General features: G+C 35.8%; 2 protein-coding genes across 3 annotated transcripts in view; one reads left to right on the plus strand and one right to left on the minus strand.

The window, feature by feature from the left end:
* Positions 1-165: 165 nt before the first annotated feature.
* ZIGA4 (ARF GAP-like zinc finger-containing protein ZIGA4) lies at positions 166-19,809 on the plus strand. Of its 2 annotated transcripts, XM_022039697.2 has the most exons (13): positions 167-575; positions 1,030-1,091; positions 11,931-12,018; positions 12,094-12,155; positions 12,265-12,361; positions 12,597-13,046; positions 13,540-14,346; positions 14,609-14,740; positions 14,814-14,921; positions 15,013-15,099; positions 18,636-18,765; positions 18,981-19,026; positions 19,370-19,809. In XM_022039697.2, exons 1-13 carry the CDS (start codon positions 480-482, stop codon positions 19,422-19,424), a joined length of 2,220 nt encoding a protein of 739 aa, XP_021895389.1. In that variant the 5' UTR covers positions 167-479; the 3' UTR covers positions 19,425-19,809. The 2 variants fall into 2 exon arrangements, 1 of the variants encoding a protein (XP_021895389.1); XR_015821344.1 differs by lacking the exons at positions 18,981-19,026; positions 19,370-19,809 and adding an exon at positions 16,719-16,872 and having other exon boundaries at positions 166-575; positions 18,636-18,763.
* A 1,347-nt stretch (positions 19,810-21,156) lies between these two features.
* Positions 21,157-25,718, minus strand: part of LOC110812865 (spliceosome protein-like protein) — a 30,766-nt gene continuing 26,204 nt past the window's right edge. Inside the window, exons 3-4 of the mRNA XM_088221920.1 lie at positions 22,211-22,388; positions 21,157-21,981 (exon numbers count right to left, since the gene is read on the minus strand). Coding sequence (XP_088078046.1) covers positions 21,400-21,981; positions 22,211-22,388 — 760 coding nt within the window. The 3' untranslated portion in view covers positions 21,157-21,399. The remainder of the gene's footprint in view (positions 21,982-22,210; positions 22,389-25,718) is intronic.

Consider the following 25,718-nt stretch of genomic DNA (forward strand, 5'->3'; position numbering starts at 1 on the left):
TTTTTTTTGAAGAATCCAAATTACCAACCTGGAAGTGGCAAAAATTACTACAGTTCCACTCATATTTAAATTAAATAAATAATATAATTGAACAAGAGGAGCCACGCTGATTTAATTTTTTATTATATTATATATTTTTATATTATGTATTTATTTTTTGGATTCATAATGAATGGCACAAAGCCTTGTTTTTTTTCCAACATTAGCTGATTCAACAGTCTGTTTCTCTTTCCTTCCCAGAGAGATTCAACAAAAACCCACATATAATTTCCAAAAATTTTCAATTTTTTCTCCAATTCAAAATCTTCTGGAAGAAAATCTTCATACCCTTCAAGAATTTCAGCTGAATTTCTTCCTTCCTTTTTTGTTCGTTTTGAGTTTTGTCTTTCCATTTCTACAAGAACAGCACTCGTTCCAATTTTTGGAGTCTAGGGTTTTGTTTCCTGGAGGTTTTGCTTTTTCTTTTTTTAAATCGAGAAATGGGTAGCAGAAAAGAGGAAGAGAGAAACGAGAAGATCATACGTGGTCTCATGAAGCTGCCGCCTAATCGTCGGTGTATCAACTGCAATAGCTTGGTAAAATGATTTTCACTTTCTTGGAAGTGTCGGAATTTTCTCTGATCACGGATTCAGTGTAGTGTCTTCTATCTGGTCTTGATCAGTAGCAAATGGGTTTCATTATGTCTTTCTTTTCCTTTTTTTTTGCCTTCTTCTGTCTTGTTTCTTTCCAGTGTGCAAGATTTAGCTGATGGTTTTACACAGTAGGCGTACTTGCTGCTTATAAAATATGTGAGGAAAGGGTAGTTAGAGATTTTTGAAGAGTCTTTTAACTTTGGCATTTGATTATCTACTTGAGTGAAGCTAATTCCAATAATTAATTATCAAGTTTTATTTTTGAGTAATTAGTTTTATGATTTTTGAGTAATTAGTTTGATTTGAGCTGCTTATGTTAATATCTTCTAGATTTTGTTTTGTTTAGGCTACGTGAAGTGCATCATTTAATTTTTTTTTTTCATATTAATGATTGCAGGGTCCTCAGTATGTTTGTACGAATTTCTGGACCTTCATATGTATGACTTGCAGTGGAATACAGTGAGTATTAATTAAATTTTGATTCTGCTTTTTTATGTATTTAAAATTGGATGTTCCAAGAGTATCCACCGCTGATTGGTGGATATTTTCTATCTTTAGAGATGTGGACTAGAAACTTATTCCTCATAAAAGTTTCCACTGAATGATTGTCTCTACCAACGTTCATTGAGAATTACTTTTTTGCACCTTGTTTCCACCTGAAAGTGGAAGTTGGAATGGGATTGGGATGGAGTTTTGCATGCACCTAACAATAAATGTGGTGACTATAGTATTGAATATCTGTCTTCAAACAAATGTTCCTATAAATGTGGTGACTATAGTATTGAATATCTGTCTTCAAACGAATGTTCCTATATGTGAATATTTTTTTGTGCTCATTCACGTGGATCAGTACGAGACTTTATGTTGGAAAATACAAATAATTTCAGTGTACATGCCGTATTTTGAATTATTATAATCTTGCTTTGTTTGCTGATATTTCTCAATATAGGTTCATCTGAAAGCTAATTCATAATTACTACTGTAGATTCCTCTATAAGTTTGTTTTTTGTGCAGTTGGTACCATCTGAAAGTGAAAGTCTTATTTTATGTCAACAGGAGCTTCAATTTTTTTTATACTTGTTTCTGCTTAACCTTTGCGTACCCAACAGGAATGCCAAAGCAACAAGTTTCTTAGTTGAGATTAAATGGGTTTTACACTAATCTAAATAGGTGCTTCTAATTGTTCTTTCTGTATGCAGAAGGAATGCCAAGATAGCAAGTATCTCAATTTATTTATCTGTTTCTTGATTAATAGTTTAAGGACATTGATTATTTGCTTAGCTTTTGTCTAATGGAATTGTATCTAGACAGAGGATGTGATAGGGATGGTGGCTAAAGAGGGGATGGTGATAAATATGGAATTTGGGGGCCTGCAATTAATGATAGAATTGGCTATGGAAGACCTGGTCCTTAGGGACATTCCTTCAGGAAAGAGTGCCTGCCCTCATTTGTTTATTATACAAGTTTACTTTTACCTTTTGTGGTTGGAAACCTTTAGGTGAAAAATTACACTAGTTATTATGTTTTCCTATACCAGATAATATGATGATGCAGCTGCAATGAAAAGTAGGCCTGGTGAATGCAAATTTGTGGAAATTTAGCTTTACGTCCTTCTCCCTATTTTCTGCATTATGAGTCTACCGAGTACATGATGACTAAGGGTGACAATTACTCTAATATCTTCGCAAACAGTTTGAACTCAATTGGGTCAAAGCTCATTTAAATTCAGTCAGACTGAATTCCAGCCCGAATTTGAGCCTGAACAAAGATTAGTTTAATTGAATGAGCCAAGCTCGAGTTCGAAGATATTTTATTTGAAAGATTGAGAACATGTCCGTTTAACTATTAATAATTAAATATAATTTATGAAGATATATAATATGTGTTAAAATTTTAAAATCTATTAATAATAAAATACAAACATAAATATACATTATATATTATTTATTTTTGTTTACAAAATAAAAGACTGGAGATATATATTTATCTTAGATTAGGATTTCATCTCATCTTATCACTCTTTCCAATCTCTACTCATGCTGCAACAACTATACACCTCTTCGTCTTCACTTATCACACTGCATCAGGTTCTTTAGCTTCGGTCATTTAATCACACCAAAAATCATCTTCAATGTTCATGCCTGTGCAGCACAATTTCTTGTAGTCCTCCCAATCAATGAAATTATCATGACAGGTTCTCTCTTTTTTGTTTTTTTTTTTCGTCCCGAGTCCTGATGCCATCACAGCTTCATCTTGTCTTCTTCTCCTGTTCTCCGAATGCTACCACAGTTTCATAGCTTCAGCTCCATCATAATTTCTTCATCTCAACACTCACAGATTTTCATGTCTATTAACATCTAAATCCTTTGAATTTCTTAAAGTTTTCGAATTAAAGAATAAAATAAAGAAGAGTCATGTGCTACCATCAAAGTTCTCATGCCAAGTTCTCTGCATGTACGGCATAAGAGGCTAAAGTTTTTGCCGGAGTTTTTGATCTTGAAGTCCACAGTTTTCTTTTTTGCTAAATTAAGTTAGTGATAGGAGTTTGTTCCTTCAAGTTCTCTTTTTGTAACTTTATAGCCTCTCCTTGTTAGCTTATATATCTGATTCATTGACATAATGCTATTTACTTTTTAATAAGTTAATGATTGTTTTTTTTTTTTGGCTCCATTTCTATATTATCTTCATGTTGATCTCGAATTGCTACTTCCAGTAAAACTATAGAGAATTTATAATAGATTGAGTATTTATAGAAATTTCAAATAAATCACGTGAAGAAAGTGTTGACTGAGCTGTTTGTTTAGTTTTTGGCCTCAACTTCAAACTCAAAGTCTTTGCTGATTGTTTTTCGAGAGAGACTCGAATTATATATTCCTTTAAGCGAGTGGAACTCGAATTTAATAATAAAATTCAAATTGCTTTCAAGCTGAACTCGAGCCGAAGACAGTATTCAAGGAGTATTGGACTAAGCTTGTTTGTTGTAACCGATAATTCTTCCTGGTCGACAAGCTCCAAGTCGTGAAAGAAAAGAAACTGGGGTTTTAGGTGAATTGCCAGCATTTTGTTATCTTTTGACAGCTAGGTTTTTAGCCGACATAAGACCATATGTTTTGTGCAATTTCATTTCTCCACAGATAGCTGCATCATTCTGCCTTTCAGTTATCTACTTGTCAATTTAAAGTAAGTTCCTTCTATTTCTTTTCTGGTGGCTTTTTTGCTTGTTGAGTTAAAATAACAAGTTTATATTAAAGTCTTAAGCTATTCAGTTCCCAACACAACAAAATCTGGAGAAACAAATGTCCATTAACATGATAACTCAACGCCATTGAGGTCACCGTGGACATGTTGATGATTATGAACATCATTATTATTGCTCTTGGTCTTGCTTCTGTCACGTTTTGCATGGTTCTTCCCATTGGCTGCTTTGATTTTCTGGGTAGAATTATTTTTCTCCACATCTAGGTGATGGTGCTGACTTTCTCTACATTGTGGTACTAATGTTTGTGATGGTGGTGTTGATGGTTGTTCTCTTTGTGCCTTTTTTTGTTTCTTAACCCTGTTCTTCCTAGTTATCTTATGGCTTTCTCATAGATTTGTTTCTTTAATCATGTCTACAACAATCAGAATGGATGACTTTGAATCTATTCTGTGAATGTCTATGGTGTTTATGGTGCTTCCCATGGCTTTTCCCTATGATTGTATCATTCTCTTTGCTTGAGGAATCTGAAGCCGTAGATTATGACAATTGATGGCATTTACTTGTGTGATTTTTCTTTCTACTTCTTGCATGTTCTTCATTGTTAGATTTTCCATGGTCACGTCTCTGATGCTTTACATGACTTTTATTTTTTCACACTCTTATCATCATCATCTAAAGCATCAGAATCGCTAGATGCTTGACCTAAGTGCTGATGACTGCACCTTTTGTTGTTTTGCTTCTTCCTCCTATGCTCTGCTTCAAAGCCATGTTCAAGGTTTTCACTATGTCATTACTTGAGCTTGAGAATTGTCTCTTTCGCTTTATCTTCTCCTTCCTCCTCCATTGCTCCTAAATAAGAATCAGCTTGCTTTTTATGCTTCTTCTAGGATCTTCCTTGTCTTTGTTCTTTCATTGCTGCTTTCACTACACTTTCAGAACTAGATTCAGGAAAAGATCTTTTGCGGCCCGACTTTCTCTCATTGGCTTCAGCATCAGCTTGGCCTTGGCAGCATCTTCCAGCTTTTGCTTGCATTTTAAACAAGCTTCTTCCTGAAGCCCACTTTGTTTTCCTCTCCTCTATCGACTAGATGGATCTTTTTCAATCCGTTTAGATATAAAAACCAACTCAATATTTGCATTGTTGGTATGGTGATGACTAGAAATACATCTTATGAGGGAAGGGAGCCGAATTATTTGGAGAGGAAGTAAGAAAAGGGAGGACAAGTCATCCTTCAAAATGAAAACAAAATGCAGAATTGAAGCAAAGGAATGGAGGGAAAAAATATTAATTAATAATTCGGCTTGATCTCTTAGCTGGCTGGACAAAGCAATCCTCCAAAAGCCCAGGAGCCTTGATCCAAAACAAAGCAAAGAAATTCACTAAAAGACACCTCTCTATGCCAAAGGAAGTGATACAGTGAGAATGTTGATTAAAGATCCTTGTGTTAGGTTGTGGTGTCTTTTTCTCATTTTTAATAATATTTCTTTTTCTATATATTAAAAAAATCCTTGTGTTAGGTTCCAAACATGTTAATTTTATGCTAAAAAAGTGCACCTCTTTGTAAACCCAATGCTCTTTGCTCCTACTACCTTGAAGATGAATGAATATAGGAGACTCCAAGATTGTAGGCCAAACACACAGTTCCCAAATAGGTATATCGGGTCCTAGGTTCATGAACCAGTACTTATATAGACTATAGAGAGGCAAGATGAGCAAGGAAGAAGCACAAAATGATGATTAAGAGAATGGATAGGAGAGAAGGAAGTAGAGAGAATCAATAGACAGAGAAGAAAAGGATAGGAAAATTGAAGAGAAGATTTAGAAAGGAGAATGAGATAGATGTTCTTTAATTTTTTGCTTGTCACGAATCTTGGAGAAAGGCTTAAAAAGCACAGAACAAAGGACACATGACAATTGACAGAGACTATCTAACAGAATCTATATAGCTGCCTACTAGATAAATAACTGCGTAATTTTTTGTTTCAGGTTACTTGTCAGTAAAACAAGAACATAAATTAGGAACTTCTTCCTTGTGTCGTAATTCAACCCATACTCACTTTATTTTTATGCTGCCGGTTCTCAACATTACCCTCCCCTAAAAAGTGTGGCCTTATCCTCAAGGCTAATGTTAGGAAATTGGGACTTTAAAAATGGCAAGTCTTCCCAGCTAGTCTCATCAGGACGCAAGTTAACCCATTGCACTAGAACTTGCGTTGTTGGACGGTTTTACCTTTAAATTGTGTGATGTTGCAGTATCACCATAGATTCAACTTTGAATTTTCAATGCGAATTAACTGCAGTTAATGTGGGGCTGACCTACTTTGAATAGCCTTGATGCTTCTTAAGGGAAGAACATGAGAGAGAAGGTGAATTTGAGCTTTCGCATACATTTTATCTGCTAAGTAAATATCTGATCTTCTCTATCATAGTGAAGGGACTATAATACTTTGGAGGTAGCTTTAGGAATCATCAGACTACTACACTGCTTTACTTATAGAGTTATAATTGATGAAAGCTTGCTTTCGTACCTCGAATACTCTCTCAATTCTATTCTTATCTGCATATTGCTCCATGTAGTTCTAGGTAGCCAGGAATTTTTCTCTTTACAATTTTTCCATGCGTCGTCTCTCTACTAATAAAATCCTCCAACACTGTTGTCAGGAATATGCACTCCAATAGTAATGAGAATTATAGGGGAAGAAATCCATACAAGGCCTGAAATTGGAGCATTTTATGCTGTGATTGTACTGTGATTCAACCAAATTTAGACATTTGCTCAATATATGAGGTTTATTGAAAGTTGTATATCGGAGGTAGGACTCCAAGCAACTGTGAAATCTTTCTATCTATCTATCAGTCTGGTGGTGGTATGTGGAGCTTAAGTTCGCTGTTGTGCCTGGGGGTTTGATAAATTCCTGCCAAAACAAGCTTGTAATAATCTTGTCCCAGTATGAAATTATAGTTTGTGGCATTCCATGAAAATGTCATCCAAGAAAATCTTAGCAACTTTGGCTGCAGTACATGGGTGAGTTAGAGCATTGAATTGAACAGATTTTGTGAATATCTCTCCCAACACCATTATGTTATCTTTTCCCATGGGTAACTTTTCAATGAAATTCATTAACACATGAGCCCATGCTTGTGAAGGAATTGACAATGGCTATAACAAACTTGGATGTGGAACGAATTCTGCCTTGTAGTGTTGGCAAACATCGCAATAAGAAACCCAGGTGGTGATATCTGCATTAAGCTTGGACTAGTAAGAAATTGCTTCGTCTTTTGATACATATCTTGTATTCCTATATCGACTCGAAGTTAGTTTTGGCATCCAGATGTGTTATATACCTAAGAAGACCCTGTGCGGTTTTGCTTTGGGATTCATGGACGGTGCAATAACCAAACAGTTTGCATCTTGATCATCTTGGTAAGTTTGAGATACCTCTTGAGTCCAACTGGGAACAATCGTGGTAGTGTGGGCATTATGCCCTCCAATTGCAGAACATAAATCATGGTTATATAGATTATTGATTACCCTTTTCTCAATTCCCTCACTCGATGGGGTAATCAAACTCCAAGGGTTTGGTTATTTGTTTTTGTTGAATATATGCAAGGATTCTTTGCTCCAAGAGAGGTTTTACGCTCTGCTGATCAACCCTGAATCCCTCTATTTTGTCACTGCAGAATGATGGTTAATAGTTCCTTCCCGTAGATAGAAAGTTATGATTTGTCAAAGCCTTGTTGGTAAAAGCTAAAGGCCTCCATTCCTACACCCAAAAAGCTCGTATCCCCTTGTTACATGCAATTATAAATGATTGAGAAAAAATAGGCAGTGCCAGAATTAGTGCCTTGATCGTTGATTGCTTCAGGGCCCGAAATGCAAATGTGGCATTTTACGTCCGAAGGAAACTTTCCTTTTTCAACAGTTGTTGAGTGTTTCCTCATTATCTTGGAACCCTTGATGAACTTTCGATTATAACCGGTGAGACCGAGAAATACCCTTACTGATTTTACTGATTAAGAGTATGTCAAGCAACCATTACCACTTCAACCTCATGAACTTTTCAAGTCAACGGATTTTCATCTTATCTTTAACTTGAACCCTCACATGCAATTGTGTCTAATATGTATGAGTTGGCGATCAAAATTTGAAAGCAAGTAATTTTTGCTAGGCCTTTATCCTTTTCTAAAGTTCATTACGATTCTTATTATTTGGAACTTCTAGTTATCTAGGAATTTGATATCTTTATTTCCGTCTCAGCAAAGAGCTTTTTGTCCTCAAGTGATTGTCATGTCTTTCTATGATTGCATATCTCTTTATTAGTTCCTATTTGTGTTCCACAATTTAGTGAAATGCAGGTGGCGATTATGATCTTTTCGATAAAAAAGAAGGAACAATGTCTATTTTCGGTGGGAATTCCTTGGAAAAATCATTACATCAACTACAACATGAATAACTAAAAAAGGAAAGAAGAGGAAGGATAATTGAAGTTTTTCTTATGCTACATACAAATACTTTTATATACTCTTAACTCATCTAAAAGTAAAAAAATTGTGTATTTCCAAACATTTAGATCAATAAGTATGTATTATGGTTGAACTATAATAAGCTAATTTGTAGAATAGAGACTCGTTGAACTATGGTGCCCTGTTGCCCACAACTTATGGAGCATTATTTATGAGCTCTTAGGGATTAGTTGGGTGATTTCTGGGACTGTGAGGGGGGAAATCTGGGTTTGGGATGGGCTCACTTGCAAATGTAATGTTGCCAAATGATTCCTTTGACTGTTTTTTGGGTTCTTTGGAAAGAAAAAAATATTAGTCTTTGATGGGAAAGACTTAGGTTTGTATAAATTAAGAGATAGGTGGATTAGTTATTATGAGTCTAGTTTGCTGGGTCATGATATTATTAGGGATGAAGATTTTGGGGATATCATATACATACTAATTAATTTATAAATCTCTATGCTTACGGGTTGGTACCTTGTTAATAAACACGTTGCGGTTTTATTTCAAAAAAACAAAATACAGACTCGTTCAAATTTATCTTATGTGAGGAACCAGATTTGAACTGGTGACACGGAGATTTTCAATCCTCTACTCTACCAATTGAGCCGTTCCAACCATTCCTGAACTATCATCCTCATTTTACTAGATGATTTAGGTCTGTGCCAATTAAAGAGAAAGAAAAGTATTAAATTGAAAGTCTAAAGTCGGGGAGTTTTTTGGATCTTCAAAAAAGAATTTTGTAAGTTTCAGTATGCATAATGATGTGGATAGTACATTGGAGCATTTAGAAGGTTTAGCCACCGATCACATATTTCAATTAGTTATCCTGTTGTATTCCCATTGGCTCAATTAGTTCACGCTCCTTGCTTAAAGATGCATGAAACCTGATGAAGATATTAATGGATTGTAATTCTTCATCTACTCCCCCACTAACATGAGATTGTAGCCCCCGAGTTTCAACAAATGAAATTGAACATGAATTGGTGCCTTTGCATGCGCCAGGATGATCCCATACACCTAGACCGGTGATCATCTTGTGCCCGTTCGCTATTGTTATAGTATGAGGAGGTGCCTCCAGAACCCTCACTTGAACCTCCTTGGCTAATTGACAGTCTTAAACCTCTGGCTGCTTCCCCTATCAATCAAAATGATGATGTATCTATCATGTACATATCCCTCCGCCTCTAGGGTGTTTGATGACAACCTTCCTCTATAGCCAGCGTAGAAACCTCCTTTGGCGTTTCTTCAGTCTCTCCTTCTCTACATTCTCTTTTTTTTTTCCTTCTTCCTTACCTACTTCTTCTAAGGGTTCTAGTGCCAATAGCTGCTTATTCATGCATTAGTGCTGCAGAAAATGATGCTCCCCGCATCTTTAGTAGCTGTTTGAGGTCTTTGTGCTCAACGCTTTGAGGGAATTTGATCTTCTTGGTTTAGCATCAAGGAAGATTTGAGGATTTGTTATTGGCATTGGATTGCCAATTTACTATTGTATTATGAATGGGAGTAGGAATCTTATGGCTTTTCGCATGGCTTCAATAGCTTGGACTTGTAGGTTTTCATGTTCAAAGTTCTGGTCTAAGGTGAGAGGTTTCTACATTGTAAGCTAGAGATGAAGTAGCTTTTTAAGAGTGTAGGAACATTAACGACCTCAGTTCTTCAATCTCTCCTAGTAAGCTATGTGTGATCCTTTTTGTTGGAGATTGATACATTCTTCGATGAAATCTGTGGAGGTCGGTTCTTCAGATCTTCTGTGTAGCTTTTCCACAAACTCTTACCACATGCAAGTCCCTTGAGCTGCTTGGCACTGTTGAAACCAAGTATCTGCTTTCTCTCCTAAGGACAAACCAGCCAACTCAACTTTCTTCTTTCGGTGTTGCATAACCTTTCAAGGAGTACTCATAACCCACATGCTTCTAGAAGATTCAATGTTGCTGCTACTTTCCTCTAGCTCTCTAACTCCAGAACTGGGGAGTATCCATGCCCCGTGTTTAATGAAGTGTGTGAGTACCTGGGCTTGTGGTTGAGAAGGATCTGATGGTCTATTCATGGAGTGCATAATTCCACTAACTATTAGAATCTTTGCTCCAGTTGGTTTTGGTTCTCTTGATGCATATTGTCGAGTCATTTGGCGGTAGCCATAGGAAGCCATACATTTTAGTCATGTGATCTTGGAGCTGTCAATCAATTTTCCTCATTGTGTTGTCCAGTGTTGTAGGTGCCAATTATTGGTCACTGTGGACTTTTCCTTCTTTGCCAGTTTGATGATTGACGTTAAGCTTTCTTCGGGTTTGAGCTGTTCTGATACCAGATTGTTGGGTCCTGACTTCATGCTTGTCAACATGGCAACTTACACATATTACAAATAGATGAAATGAGCAGAGAAGAACCATAAATAGGTGATAGAGAGAATAGATAGGAGAGAAGGAAATAAAGAAACTTAGTGGAAAAAGGAGTAGGCCAGGAAAATTAGAAAGAAGATTCAGAAAGTAGAATGAGATAGATATTGTTCACTAACTTTTTGCTGGCCTAGGATCTTGGAGCACAAGGCCTAAATGGTAATAAAAAGGAAGGTTTTCGTTCCTACACTTGTGGGGCTGGTGGCAGTATTGATAGAGATTATCTTTTTTTTTTTCTAAAATAAAAAGTGTATATGTATATTAGTATAAGCACCAAGGGGTGCAAACCATGTACAATTATTTACAGTTCAGTCCTCCACACAAAACAGGACTCTAAGAGCCTTACAAAACATAGGAGGATGACCAATCAATAAAAGTTCTAGGGTCCTAAACCATCTATTTTTAAGAACATCAAAACCCTTTGCAACATTAATGCCATCAAATACTCTTCTATTCCTTTCCTTCCAAACAGTCCAAATAAGTGTGAGCAGAATCAGATCAGCAAAGATACATCTGTCTTTAAGGTATTCCCAAGCCCATAACTCTTCCTTAACTGATCCCACCCTCACCCAACTAATCCCAATCAAATTATACACCATTTAATCAGGTAGAAATTGATAGAGACTATCTACTTGCTGGTAAAACAAAAACAGAAAGTAAGAAACTTCTCTCTTGTGCCGTAATTGAAGCAATCACCATTCAAGCTTCTTGATGATGCTGGGTTTCAACAAGGTTGAAGAGCCTAGACCAATTCTATCAATTGATATCACAATTTTCGACTGTACCTTGATTGTGCTTTTGCTTTGAAGAGATCCAACGAGAAAAAGTTTTGTGGTAGTTGAATAAACCTTTTTAATGGTTGTGGGTAAAATTATATACCATTTCAGAGGTATAGGAAGAAAATGGTTTCAATTAATCTCAGTGTTCCAATCCATACATGGTAAATGGTGTCAACTCTTCTGAGTTGGTGGATCATTTCAGCTAGCTGTCCTTTTCTTTGATGGTTTTGGTTGAACATGTTTTTTATGTCCTGCTGTAATTTATTTCAGTGTGTGCATTCCTCATTGCAAATCAATATCTTCTATTAACATTTCATTTGATAATATATTACCTTATATTACTTTGTTTGAGCTGGCGTGGTGTGTAGAGTATTCTGATCAAATCTTTATCTTTTCTTCTGTGCTTTTGCTATACAGTCGTGAGTTCACTCATCGTGTTAAGTCTGTATCTATGGCTAAGTTTACTTCTCAAGAAGTTGAAGCACTTCAAAATGGTGGTAATCAGGTAGAAATGAAGTTTTGTTCTCTTCTGAAAAGTAGGTAAATTATCTTATGATGACGAGAAATTTGCTTCTTTCAGCGTGCAAGGGAAATGTATTTGAAAGATTGGGATCCACAAAGGCAGAGACTTCCTGATAGCAGGTTGGAAATGTGTGATTTGTTGCATAAGGTTTTGACTTTCTGTGGAAATGTCTGGATTTTTCTTGCTCACTATCTATGTAATCTTTTTGTCATCTTTTTTTCTTTGTAGTAATGCTGATAAAGTTCGTGAATTTATAAAGAATGTCTATGTGGATAAGAAGTATGCAGGAGGGAAGACCTCTGACAAGCCTCCTAGAAGTGCACAGGTAAGATGACCTTAAACCATTCAATCTCTTATAACTAATTTTGACTAAAACTTCATAAAATAAATTCAACTAAACCTATGGGTTGCTGAATTCTGTTCTAAAAGCTAAAACCTTTAGAACTAGAAGCAAACAAGTGCAGGTTATGATACATTTGCTACCGCAGTTTTTTTTTTAGTTTTTCTTCAGGCTGAATTACAAGCATAACATATGATTATTCATAAATGAAATGGAACAGAACCATAGAAGCTTTGAGGAAGAGACAAGACGTGCTAGTTCCTATCATTCTTACTCCCAAAGTCCACCTTATGATTATCAATATGAAGAACGTCGTTATGGAAAACAAGCTGCTGTCCTCAGTAGGACCCCTGGTTCAGATCGAGGCTATTATGCTGCCAAGCTGTCTAGTTTTGCCTATAGTCCTAATCACTCGAGTGATCAGATGTACGAAGACAGGTTTGCTAATGAGGGCTCTGTTTCTAGGGTCTCAGACTATTCTGTGTCAAGTGGAGGTGATCCCTTCAGATGTGGTACAGAGTCTCCAAGTTTCCAAAGAGATAATGGAATCAGCAGCCCACCTGTTGAGCCTGCAAGGGAAATTTTGAGTTCAAACGGACAACATCAAACAGTAGATTTATTTTCAGAGGCAAATTTTAGAAGAGAAACAGATGGAACTCCACACCCGCAGGTCGTATGCTTAAAAAATTACTCTTATTAATACTATAAATTTTGGATTCCAAATTTTATATTACGTTCCAACTATGCTTTGGAAGTTGAAATATCATATTGTCTTTAGAGTCTCATTTGAGATTTATAACTCCTGACTTGATATGTTATTTTGTCAAATACTCGGCATGATGATCAGATTTTAACATGTAAACTGAGTAACTGTTCTAGTCCTTCAGTTGATATACAAATGTGCCTGCATGGAGCATATGCAGAGGTGTATTTATCCAGACCTGGTATTTGCATTTGAATCCTGTATCTGGGCATGTGCATGGGGCGAAATGGCCCCATAAAAAATGCAACTAGCCCTCCTCTTTTCTGTTTTTGGTTTGCTTGCATTTTCCTTCTATTTGGTAGTGCCCCATACTTTTGCATTGTTAGTGTTGATTGTTTTATTGTTTGATCAAGTTTTAATTTTTTTCTATTGGCTGGAATAAAATTATTCTTTCATTCAGAGAACCACATCAATGGAAAATGTTCGATCATTTGATGGCAACTCCATGTCTCTGAAGTCATATAATTCAGGTAGTTTTGGGGATGCTGTCTCTGGACCTGAACAACCTGTTGGAACTCCCCAAACTAGAAAACCTACTTCCCCACGAGCATCTCCTCCTGTGAATTATGGAGGCTTGGACCTTTTTAGCTCATCGGTTATACCAGAATCAAATTCCACTGGGGTTGCTGCAATTGATTTGTTTCAGTTACCAGCAACATCCGCAGCTCCATCAGCAGACTTTTTCCATCCAGCCACAATATCTTCATCTTCATCAATGAATTCTTATCAATCTTCTCAAACGTACCATCCTTTTTCTATAGACCTGTTTGCTGATACTACTGAGCAGCAGCCACCTGTAAAATTGCCAGGGTTTTCTATTCAGAATAATGAAGGATGGGCAACTTTTGATACTCAGCCGGCAGCATTCCAGGGAACTGAAAATATAACCCCTGCTGAAGTGTCCAGTGGTGGAGATTCTGTAATGAAGTTTGATCCCTCAAAAGAAAATGCAAATGTGCAGTGGCCACAATTTCAGCATTCAAGTGCTGATAACCCTCGCTTATCAATTTCTATTCCAGGGCAAGAGAGTTTATCTGGTGTTGGAGATTCTTCAACTAAGTTTGATCAGGTCTCCATGATAAATGCTAATATGCAGTTGGCAAGATTTCAGCATTCAAGTCCTGACAAGCCTGTTTCTTCAATTTCTAGTCCAGGGCAGAAGGGTTTATCCAGTGTTCAAGCTCCTCCTGTTTCAATAACTACTCAGGTCAGTTATCTTTTATGGTAAAGGATTCCTTCTTTAATTCTTATTTGCAGTGTTTTTTTATTTATATTTAAAAAATTGTTTTGCAGTTTTGGGAGGTAAGCTTAGGAACTCGGCTTCATGTCATTGGTTTTCTGGATATTTTGTTTCGTATCTGGCTTTCTATTTAAATAGAGCATAGAATTCTACATTAAAAAAAAAGAGCATAGAATTCAACCAGAAGGGTTGCAGTTGAGTTTATTGGTTTCTGTTTGTCTTTGAACAGTCATGGAATGCCTTTGATGATTCCACCGCAAACTTCTCGTTGGGGGGCATTAAACAAACTGGTGAACTACCCACAGCATCATATGACCATTCATTAACTGCCAATCAACATTTGAGCTTCGAAGGCTTAGAGGTTCTAAATTTGTCATCTTATTCTGTTGGAATGTCTCTTCTTTCATTTTTTCTCAAATTAATTTGGTTCCCAGGACTTCAGCAATGATGGGATTCAGTCAACTGCATCCTTTGGTGGTTCTTGTATAACAGCAGACATCACTATGGAAGCATCATATACTCAACCCATGGTTCCTCCCATGGTTTGTACTTTCACATCTGTGACCCTTTTGTTTTCTTTAATTTTTCACAGCAATTACGAGTTACTTTCTGCGACTGTCACCTTTTGAATAGGGAGAAAGCAAGATGCATCTGAATGGCTATAAATCAACAAATCCATTTGATCTTCCTTATGATTCTGATCTGGAACAGAACAATATGGTATGTCTAAAATTTCGTCATGTTGATAGTTTGACATGAATCAATAAAACAATTAGATATTTGGTCAAAATATGTAATTGCCCTGAAGTTGAATAACCTTATTTGAAGTTAAGGATAAGTTCTGGACCCGGGTAAGAGATGATACAATCACTCCCCCAAATCGTTTCAATATCACATTATACTGGATTGTAGGTATTGTAAGATGATATTGAAGCTCAATGGTGTGTTTGTGAGAGGTTAAGTTCTTTGTTTGTATTTTGTTTGTTTTTTATCTATATATAGTTTTTTATTCCTTTGCAGAAATTGCATGGTCATCTTCAGGTTTAATTCTTAAAATTAGGACATAAAACCTTTCAATGGTAACCAACCTCCGTTATCCGGATAAGTTTTTTTTTTTAAAAAAAGTATAAGTGAGCGACATGAAGATTAGAACTTACTGGTGAAGTTTGGTTTGTGTGCAATTATATCAGCACTAATGCATCAGATTTCATCAGAACTATGCAGTTAAGCATGTTTGAACGAGAGTAGTACTAAGATGGGTGACTTCCTGGGAAGTGTTCGTGTTGCACCCGTCTTTTAATTTGGGTCATGATATTAAAGGGTTCGAGGATGTTGGAGCTGTGTTTGATATTTTGATAGATTGGTAACCACTTTGTAAATGGGAGTACCTACTTGGTACTTTTGTTAATAACACTACTTTTATTTAAAAAAAAAATTGGTGAAGTTTGGTTTATGTTTCTTTATGCCATCAGGCTAGTGTCTCTGCAACTCTTGCTCCTCTGATGTGGGACAAATTAGGGTTGATTTGCCTACTCAGGGATTTGGGTATAAAACATATAAAATTCTTAATCATCGTTACTCAAGGGTTTGATTGCATCATACAACTAAAAATATTGAGAGAATTCTTGAAAAACTTTTTATTGAATAGTTGGGCTTCTTATCAAATAAGGTATAGGCTCTCTTCCCTTAAGGAAATTCAATTTATACAAGAAAGTGGTTTTGAAATCTTTTGAAACGAGAATTAAATTAAGAAAATCTAATACTAACAAAAATAGGAAAATTAAGTACTTCAAAGAAACAAATCCCTAAAGTTAGTAAAATTATAATAAATAGACTCCTACATAGACAATAGGTCTATATTTCAAAGAATTATAATTTTTGATATGTTATAGTACAATAGTTTGGTTAAGGAAACTCCTTTTTTTTTTCTTAAATGTTTTTTTTTTCATTCTAAGATTATGACATCTTAAGTATGATGTAGGGAGTTAATCACTGCTAGAATTTACATATGAAATCAGGCTGCATTTTTCCATATCATTTGGTAAGGAGTTGTTACCTGGTACCACTGCTAAAATTTTTATCTGGAATTGGGCCTCAGTGTTCTCTATCATTTGGTAACGGGGTGTTGCCTGGGCATGTTGCCGTTGTGTATGCCAGTTGATTATTACTGTTACTGCGAACCAAACCTTATTGAATTTGTTGATTGTAGAAAACAATATTCTGACTGATTCCAGTAAATGAGTGTCTGGAGGTGGGTTTTCGGGTTTTTGTTTATAAGGTTTTTTTTTTTACAATCTGCTGAGTGTTCTTTGGTGGCATCATATAATGGATTACTACAGTTCAACCTTCATAATTATGGGACCAGAAAGGTGATTGGGGTATGACTAGATCTTCTCCATGCTTCAAACTGAAACCTTGATACATGGAGAGACACATCAATTAACAATCCCAGAGTTCGAGATACAATTCCCGCAAATAGAATCAGTTCTCTCTGTAAGTGTTGCCAAAATATCAAATAATGCAGTATATGACAAATTTTTCTTACGCTAGACCAGATGACAATTTCCTTTCTTTTTTTTGGAAAAACATGAGAAACATGAAAAGATTTAGATATAATCCTGAGAAGGATATTATAAAATAAATTTGATTCTCATGATCAATATACCTCAAACATGAAATTTATTGTATAAATAAATCAGAAAGGAAATTTTAAGAAGTGCATTCTTTTCAATATTCAACACTTAAAAAAGTGAAATTCATTATAATTGATAATTATATTTATAGACCTCTGGGAAAAATGATATTGTTAATTGCATGCTGGCTTCTTGTTTCTAGTGCATTGTAGTTTCATTGGAATGAGTGCTGTCTGCTTATCAATGGACTTAGGGCATGTGTAACACCTTGTATTGACACATAAAGAAGGTTTTACTGTATGTAGAATGAATGCCCCACCAAGAGTAGTTTTTTTCTTTTTTGCTTCAGAAGCAGAAAGAGAATGTATCTTGACCATTGGTAAACTTATGAGAATGGGAAAAATTCTAGCGAACGGATGCTTTAGGTGCAAAAGGGATGCGGAGTCATGTAATCCTATTCTTTTATGGTGCCTGGTGGTCTACAGTTTATGGCAATGACTTATGTTTACTGGGAATTAATTGGGTCATTGCAGGAACCGTGAGAGATGAATTATGGGCTTGAGAAGGTATTAGTAGGGGGAGGAAAATTGTAAATTTTATTCCACTTACTATTTTTTGGGTGGTGTGGAAAAAAAGAAATAAGAGAGCTTTTGAAGTAAGTGAAGGAGAGATTATGAAGATTGGGGATAGATGATTGCATTATTTGGGTTTAATAGGGTGGAGGATTTTGGTAAATTTATTGATATATTGACCGAACTATAAATATTTTTTGTAAATGGGTGGCATCTCTTTGGTGTCTTTGTGTTAATATACACCTTATATATATATATATATTTTTTTTAAATGTTTTGGTGCAGATGCCTAATTGGTTCCTTGATTTTGGACAAGAGCCAGCATATTCTGGAAAAATATTTGTTTCTTTTTTCTCTATCCCTGACTTACACCTTGAGTTATTTAGGTATACTAGTTATATGATACATGCATTGACATGATTACTGAATATGCATCATCAATAGCTAAGATGACAGGCTTAGGCTGCTATACATGTTGAATTTTATCAGTGATTGCCAAGATGGTTGTGAAATAAAATAAAGAGAAAAGTTATATTTTTAGAAACTGATGAGTGCATTAGTTGATAGAGATCAACTTTGATGGTCCATTAGAAATATTCAAAAACTTATGAAGTAATATCCATAGTGATGTATTATTTGTGGACTTATATATATCATTATGTGGAAGTTCTTATACGGAGAGAACTTTACAAATCTAGAACATTTGAACCGAGTGAAAAAATTTTGCCACCCACTTTGGTGTACACCTCTTTCCTTAAGGAATTTAATACTTATCAAACAAGCATCTTTAGATTTTGAGACAGTTATGAACCAAATTAGTAGATACATTTTCTCAAGCCGTAACAAGAGGAAATTATACTGTTTTATATTCTCAAGTGATAAAACTGATATGGAAATAGGATTTGCCTGTAGGCACCAATCAAACAGCTCCCCTTTTTCTCCTCCCTCCTCTCCAAATGTTGGGCAATAGAATACATGACTTACAAAATATTATGTGTATGGTTTTGTGTTTGTTTTGTAATTTTTTATCCTTGTATGTATATTATGGCAGTTCTTGGACATGAGTTCATTGCAAGCTGCACTGCCTGATGCCCAGTTGCCGTCCACCTTTGTTGGTGGTGTGTCACAACCGTGGTTTCATCAAAACACAGTTAGCTCTTATATTCCAGCAGTTCCACAAGGTAAATGATCTTACATGTAGACTCTTACCAGAGGATCTAAGCATTTTTCTTGGTTACTCATTTTGGGAGTGTTTTGCGGGAACTCTTTCTGTTAACTTTTTCTTGGTGACTTAAAGCATCACTTATGGACCAGTGATGAGAGACTGAAAGCAATTTAAAAAATTTCAAACTGCTACTTTCCTCTTATTTCTCAAAGGGTTCCTTTGGTTTTCCAGGTGGCTTAACGTACATGGGAGGGCAAACATCAAGTTCTCAACTATTGTAAGTTGGCACTCCATGTAAATCTGTTGGAGGTTGTTGTAACCATTGCTTGTATCATGCAATTTGATTTACTTAATGATTTTGTGACGTTTAAATTTTGTGACATTTAATCAATCTGATGAACTTTGGTTATCTATTTTAGAATGAATAACCGATTTTGGGTATTGAAGAAGTGAAGGAAAAATAAAAACAAAAAATGGTGAACTCGTGCAGATCCATAGGATCATGGTTTTTGCAGGACATTCTGCAAGAAATCCATTGATTGAGATAGATGTTTGCGTTCTCTGTCAAATATTTCTTGGCATCTCACAATTCTGCTGATTGAAGATTGCCTTTCCTGCAGGAATGTCCCAGCACAAGAGCATGTTGCTTCTATTGGGGGAAATCCTTTTGCTTAAGGATTCTCTACTAGCGAAGGGCCCTTTCCTCTTGGTAATATAATCTTGAGTAACTAATTTTAGCTGCTCTTCCACACTGTAAAATCCAAAATTGTTGCGGGTATTGTTTGTGTTTGTATTCTTTGTAATAATAGAATATGTGCGGCTGTCAAAATCCCTTGTTGCTTGGTGTATCGAAGGTCTCCATATGTGTGTGCTAAATTATTTTAGAGTTAAGGTAGCTATAGAAATTTAATTTGTTACTTTTTCGAACCAACAGAAGTGTACTTTTAGTTCAGTCAGTGTTAAAGTTCTGCTGGATATTAAGATGCTGTTAGCTATTCATACTGGCTATAGTTTGGATTGTCAATTTCATCTTAATGCATAATTGGATCATATTGATATATACAGTTTTGTAATGCTAGATCTGAGATTTCACTTGTCAACTATTGAATTGTAAAAACATTTTGTTGGATTCAGATGTAAAGATTTCACTTGTAAAATTTTTGGAATCAGTTTTACCAGTGGCTCAATCATGGGTAAGGAGGACTTTGTTAGGTCTAAAGTCTCTGTATACTGCAGTCCACTCAGCAATCTTCGTGAAGATATCTCAAACCTCTACCAGCGCCTATGGCAACCTTCATCCTATTATTACAACCAATCGCATCATTTGGATCTATCATTGCTGATAAACATATAGGTGATGGCGAGAGTAACTGAAAACCTAAATGATAGCCAGAAATGATAGAGAGAACCAGGAATGACTATTCAACTAGGTTACCACACAAATGCTTATCCAAGGAACCACTAGAGGCAAACTTGTAAACAAGAAGCCATACTTTTTTGAAGCAGTAGCCAGCCAGCATTACCAGATTTCTGTGTTGTGCAGAGCTCAAAACTGCAACCTCAGAGCAAAATTCAGATGTCCCTTGTGGACTTAAACATTTTCTTCTGCTTCACAGCAATGACTTGCCCATGAAGCAAGACTCCTTTATATACAGGGCCATGTTCCCCTCTTCTAACAAATTCTCACTTGAGAATCCATTGTAGTGAAGCAGAAGAAGAGGAAGAAGAAAACCATTCAACTAATAGGTTATATACAACAGAATATATTTTGGTTTTGTTTTCACGATATATTCCAGATTTGTAATTATTAACATTTAACCTGTGGGTTAGTGAAAGAGAAAAAAAAAATAAAAAATAGGATTTTAACTTGAGGCTTTTTACCAGGCAAAACTTTAATTTGGGCATAGTTATTAACTTCTGGAACCGCAGCAGAGCAGAACAGGCAACCACTGATATTAGATTGACAAAATGAAGATTGAAACAAAAAACTTTTATCGCATCTTTTCTAATGCTTCAGTTAGGATAAGAGAAAAGTTGTGAAATGTACTATACAAATGAAATAAACACAGACGATAAAATGTATTCTGACTATCTGGACCAAGTATGAATAGTCTTTTGTTCTACAAATATTTTTGTTATAGCAATTTCTTTAGACCGAATTGATCTGTTATAGCAAGATTGGTTTCGATTCACAATGTAATTTTGTATAATTTGAGAATTGTAGTTATAGAATTCTGATCCTGTACATAACAAACAGAAATTCAGAACTTTTTTGTTGTTAATTTGTGAAAGCAAAATAATACATAATTCACACCAGATATTCCAAAAGTAATTATTGATTTGAAGACTACAGAACAAGCGTGTATTATATTTTACAACAGAATATCTATTCAATACTACAGAGAGCTCATCAAGCAACCCTTGTAATAAATTGATAAGGCATAGTATGCTATAAGCAAACCAAATCCATTATACGTTCAAAAAGCTTAAACCATGAAGGCAAAGGTAAATCCTAATTGATAAGACACATCTTTCCTTTTTTCTACTCTAAAACTCAGAATCCAAAGTCTCAATACCCCTTAATAAGTATCCAAAAAAGTAGGTTAAACTTATTAATTTGTACATGTAAAAAGTTCTGATAGTTGCTGGACTAGGTGTCCAGCTGACCGAAGTACCTGCCTGAAATTGTGGCCAAAATATTTAACATTATCACCTCATCATCCGCTTCTGACTTCCCAGCTCTAAGGCTTGCACACTTGCGAAGCAGGCCACGAATAGAAGCAGAAGTATCAGCATCAAGTGGAGTATCAACTGCTGCACACAGAGCAAATAGCCAAGCACATTCTTTCTTTGATAGGCTGCTCATTGCCTCTATTGAGTTTATACGTTTCCTAAGTGTTGAAACTCGAGTTACAGAGTCCATTCTATGAATTGCAGATATGGTTGGATAGTCACCAGATCTGTCACCAACAGAAGCTTTAGGATTTGGATTTTTATGACAAGGTGAAGTTTCATTTTCTTTAGCAGTTGAATTTGGCTGATCAGCAGAGCTTTCAAGGCTGGAATCATTGGAGATGTGGGAAGTCTCGATTTCCTGAGTAGTTGAATTAATAAATTTCTCAACAATAATATTTTCCATTAGCTGACAAAAGACATTCTCCTCATTAGCAGTAACTATAGGTTGTATTCCACCAGAAGCTTCAAGGCTTGAACCCTCCAGATGCGACAGAGACTGGCAAATAAAGAGAAAGCAGTCTCTTCAATATGAAATTCTTCTCATCAAATTTCATATATTCTATAGAAAAAATTCTTTTCAGTTTATGAAGAGACTTGAAAGAAGAAAGAGTATCTTTCATTCAGAATCTGAAATAAGTTCTTTTCTTCTCATTTTGAAAATGAAGTTATGCCACAAAATGGTTCTTGAAACAAAAAGAACAATGAATTTGGGTAGAAGCACATACCAGTCTTAGCTCAGAAAAATCAGACAGAAATTCATCCTCCCACTCTTTCAGTGGTAAAAGATGTTCTGGACACTTAGCAATTTCAGGAATCTGGGGCATATATACACTCTGTTCTTTCTTATTTTCACATTTATCAAGTTTGGCCACCTTGACTTTTGGAATCTGAGCAGCTTCCCACCTGAGCAGGAGAAGGAAATCCTTTAATTGTTTTTCATGGAATCTAAAAAGGATACATAAGATGGTTACCCTTGTATATTAAATATGGTCCAATTTTAAAAAATTTCCATAATTATAGAACATAAAATTATCTAAATGGCTCTCTGACAGCAAAGCTGGTCAAAATAATTTGTATGGACAGTTTGTAATCAAGTAGAACTCTATAGATATCAAGCATCATCAAGATCAATCATATTCCATAAACTTCTGTCTTTCTCTTTAAGAAGTTCCTAAGCAACATATATCCTTGAAACTCAAATACTACAGTATGCAATTTCATCTAGATATTAAGGAAAAAAGAATTTTGACATAGGACAAATAGAAATTAATTTGTCTACTTAAAATTTTAAGATAAACTTTAATATTAATATTAGAGTCATCAGGTATTACATCTATGATTTGATTAAATCACACAATTGATTATTAAAATATTCTCAAAGTGTGTCATTGAATAATTTATTGATGATCTCAGGAAAATTACAAATGTATTTATATAGAGTGCCAAGTAAGTTTTTTATGGGTATGATTTAGAAGGTCTATGACCATGTTAGTTGAGATTTTATTGACTACATGCTTCGAAAGATGAGTTTTGGTGCGAAGTGGAGACGGTGGATCAAGGAGTGTATTACTAGTACATTCTTTGTTGTTATGATTAATGGTTGTCCTTCTTCATTCTTCAACGTGTCCCGCAGCTTAAGGCAAGGTGACAACTTTTCACCTCTTCTCTTTATCACCATTATGAAAGCCATAAACAGGATGTTAGAGAAGGCTAAGGAGTGTGAACTTTTAGAGGCATGTGGGTGGGCAAAAACAATCAATAAGCGGAAGTGTCTCATCTTTTTTTTTTATTGGGGATGATATCATGATTTTTTGCCAACCGGTTGAGCAAATGGTATGAATTTGAGGGCTGTACTCTTATGTTTCCAAGCTGTTTCAGGATTTAATATCTTTTTTTTAGACATGTTTAAGGATTTAATATCAATCTTGATAAGTCAGAAATGGTCAGTTTTCGGAGGAGGGGTGATGAGGAAGCTTTTGTTGATGGGGTGCAGAACGGCTAAACTTCCTTTAAAATATCTGCGAGTGCCTCTTGGTGCGAGGTAAAAAGAGAGAGGAATTTTGAGAGGAGATTGGCTAATTGGAAACGGAACTTGTTATCCAAAAGGGGCAAGCTTAATCTTGTAAAAAGTACTTTATCAGATATTCCCATCTATATTTTATCAGCTCTTACAATTTCTGTCATGGTTGCTAAAAAATTGGAAAGAATACAATGCCGGTTCCTTTGGAGGGGAGATGATGATGATAGAAGGAGATATCATTTGGTGAATTGGGAGGTTAAAAAGTCGATGGGTGAGAAGGGCTTGAGCATTAGGTCTTTTGTCGAAATGAATAGGGCTTTACATGACAAGTGGTTGTGGAGATATCTTAATGAGGAGTATAGGATGTGGAAGAGGATTGTTGAGGCGAGATGGGGTAAATGGAGTGGAAGAGGCTGTTGGAGCAGTATGGGGGGTCCCTATGGTAGCGGGTTATGGAAAAAAATCAGCCTTTATGGTGCTAATTGGTGTAATTTTGTTAAATGGAATCTGGGTAGGGGAAACAATATACTTTTTTGATTGGATGATTGGGTTGAAGAGGGATGTCTCAAGGATTGTTTTCCTAGAGTTTATGCAGTTGCCCAGAATAAAGGTATTTCCGTGGAAGAGGTCGTGGTGGCGTAGGAAATGGTGGAGGGTGGAACGTGGTAGTGACTAGGAATCTCAATGAATCGGAGGTGGAGGAATATGAGAATTTGCTTATTTTGCTTTCCAAGGTTTGTGTCAGCATTAATAATGATAAAATGAGTTAGGAGCTCAAGAAAAATGGGAATTTTTCTGTGAAATCTTATTATGAGTATATTATGGCAGAGAATGGCAGCAGACAGCTTTGTTTCCCAGCCAAGCAGATCTGGAAAGTGCAGGCTCTGCCTACAGTTGTTTTTTTTTGCTTGGGAGGCCAGCAGAAATTGCATACCGACAAGCGACAACATAGATGAAAAGAGGAAAGCTGATGGTGAATAGATGTTATATGTTAAAAGGGAGGCTGAAACATGCAGTCATCTTCTTCTCCACTGCGCAGCAGTCCAGGACATATGGTTTATGATATTTAGCCTGTCAGGAGTACAGGTACCATCAAGGAGGAGCTGTGGGCTTGGGCTGGGATTGATAAAAAGAATAAAAGGTTGACTAAACTAATCCCTTTGACTATTTTGTGGATCATTTAAAATAAAAGGAATAGGAGAGATTTTAATGGGATGGAAAGTGACATGACTAAAATTAGAGATAAATGGTTCTATCTTTTTGCTTCTTTATTAGTAGAATGTGATTTGTATAGAGCGAAAGATTTTGGATATATGATTGATTGCCTATTCAATAAGTAAATAACTTTGTAAATGTGCTGCATCCGCTTGGTATTTTGTGAATATATTCTTCCTATTTATTTTTAAAAATAGGATATGATTTATACAAAGAAAAATTACTAAAACTAATAAAATAACATTACTCCAATAAGATAGAAGATACTAATAATAATAAGATTAGACATGGATAAGGGTTTTGACATGGAGAAGACTTATGATCATGTTGCTTGGAATTTTCTATTTCATATGATAAAGAGGTCAAGGTTCGAGATCAAATAGCAAGCTTAGATGAAGGCATGAATTACTTCTTCCTTTGTTGTTTTGGTGAATGATGCCCTTCTATTTTTTTAAGACCTTTAGGGCTTTAGACAGAGTTACTCCTTTGCTCCCTTGCTCTTTATCATCCATATGGAGGCCTTAAATAAATTGTTGCTCAAGGCTAGGAACGGAACAGGTGGAAGTAAAACATCTATTCTTTGTTGATACCCCCGTATTCTTTGAGCCAATTGACATCCTCAATGTCATTTGGGTTTGGTATGCTTTCAGGCTGTCTCAGGCCTTGAAATTAACAAAGCAAAGTCAGAGTTAACTCAGTTGGGAGACAATGAGGCAAAGAATTCGGCTAATATTTGAGAAGGAAACATGTCAATCTTTCGATTAAGTATTTGGGTCTTCCCTGTGGGTAAAATTTAAGGATGCATTATTCTAGGACCCAGTGGTCAACAAATTCGAGTCTCATTTGGCAGGACGGAATATTGGTTTACTGCCCAATGGTGGAAGACTTACCCTCTCCAAGAGCTGTTGCTAACATTCTCAAGTTCATGTCTTTGACCACCATTCCAGTGAGTGAAGCCAAGAGGTTGGAGGCAATTCCACACCGATTTTTATGGGGCG

The sequence above is a fragment of the Carica papaya genome, chromosome 6 (assembly GCF_054855325.1).
Source record: "Carica papaya isolate Zhongbai chromosome 6, ASM5485532v1, whole genome shotgun sequence".
NCBI lineage: Eukaryota > Viridiplantae > Streptophyta > Magnoliopsida > Brassicales > Caricaceae > Carica > Carica papaya.

Bases quoted from the DNA above. Each gene is read 5' to 3' on its own strand.
- ZIGA4 (XM_022039697.2), top strand. From the start codon at position 480: ATGGGTAGCAGAAAAGAGGAAGAGAGAAACGAGAAGATCATACGTGGT. The intron at 1,092-11,930 runs GTGAGTATTAAT...TTTGCTATACAG, and splicing joins ATGACTTGCAGTGGAATACA to TCGTGAGTTCACTCATCGTG. The intron at 18,766-18,980 runs GTAAATGATCTT...TTGGTTTTCCAG, and splicing joins TATTCCAGCAGTTCCACAAG to GTGGCTTAACGTACATGGGA.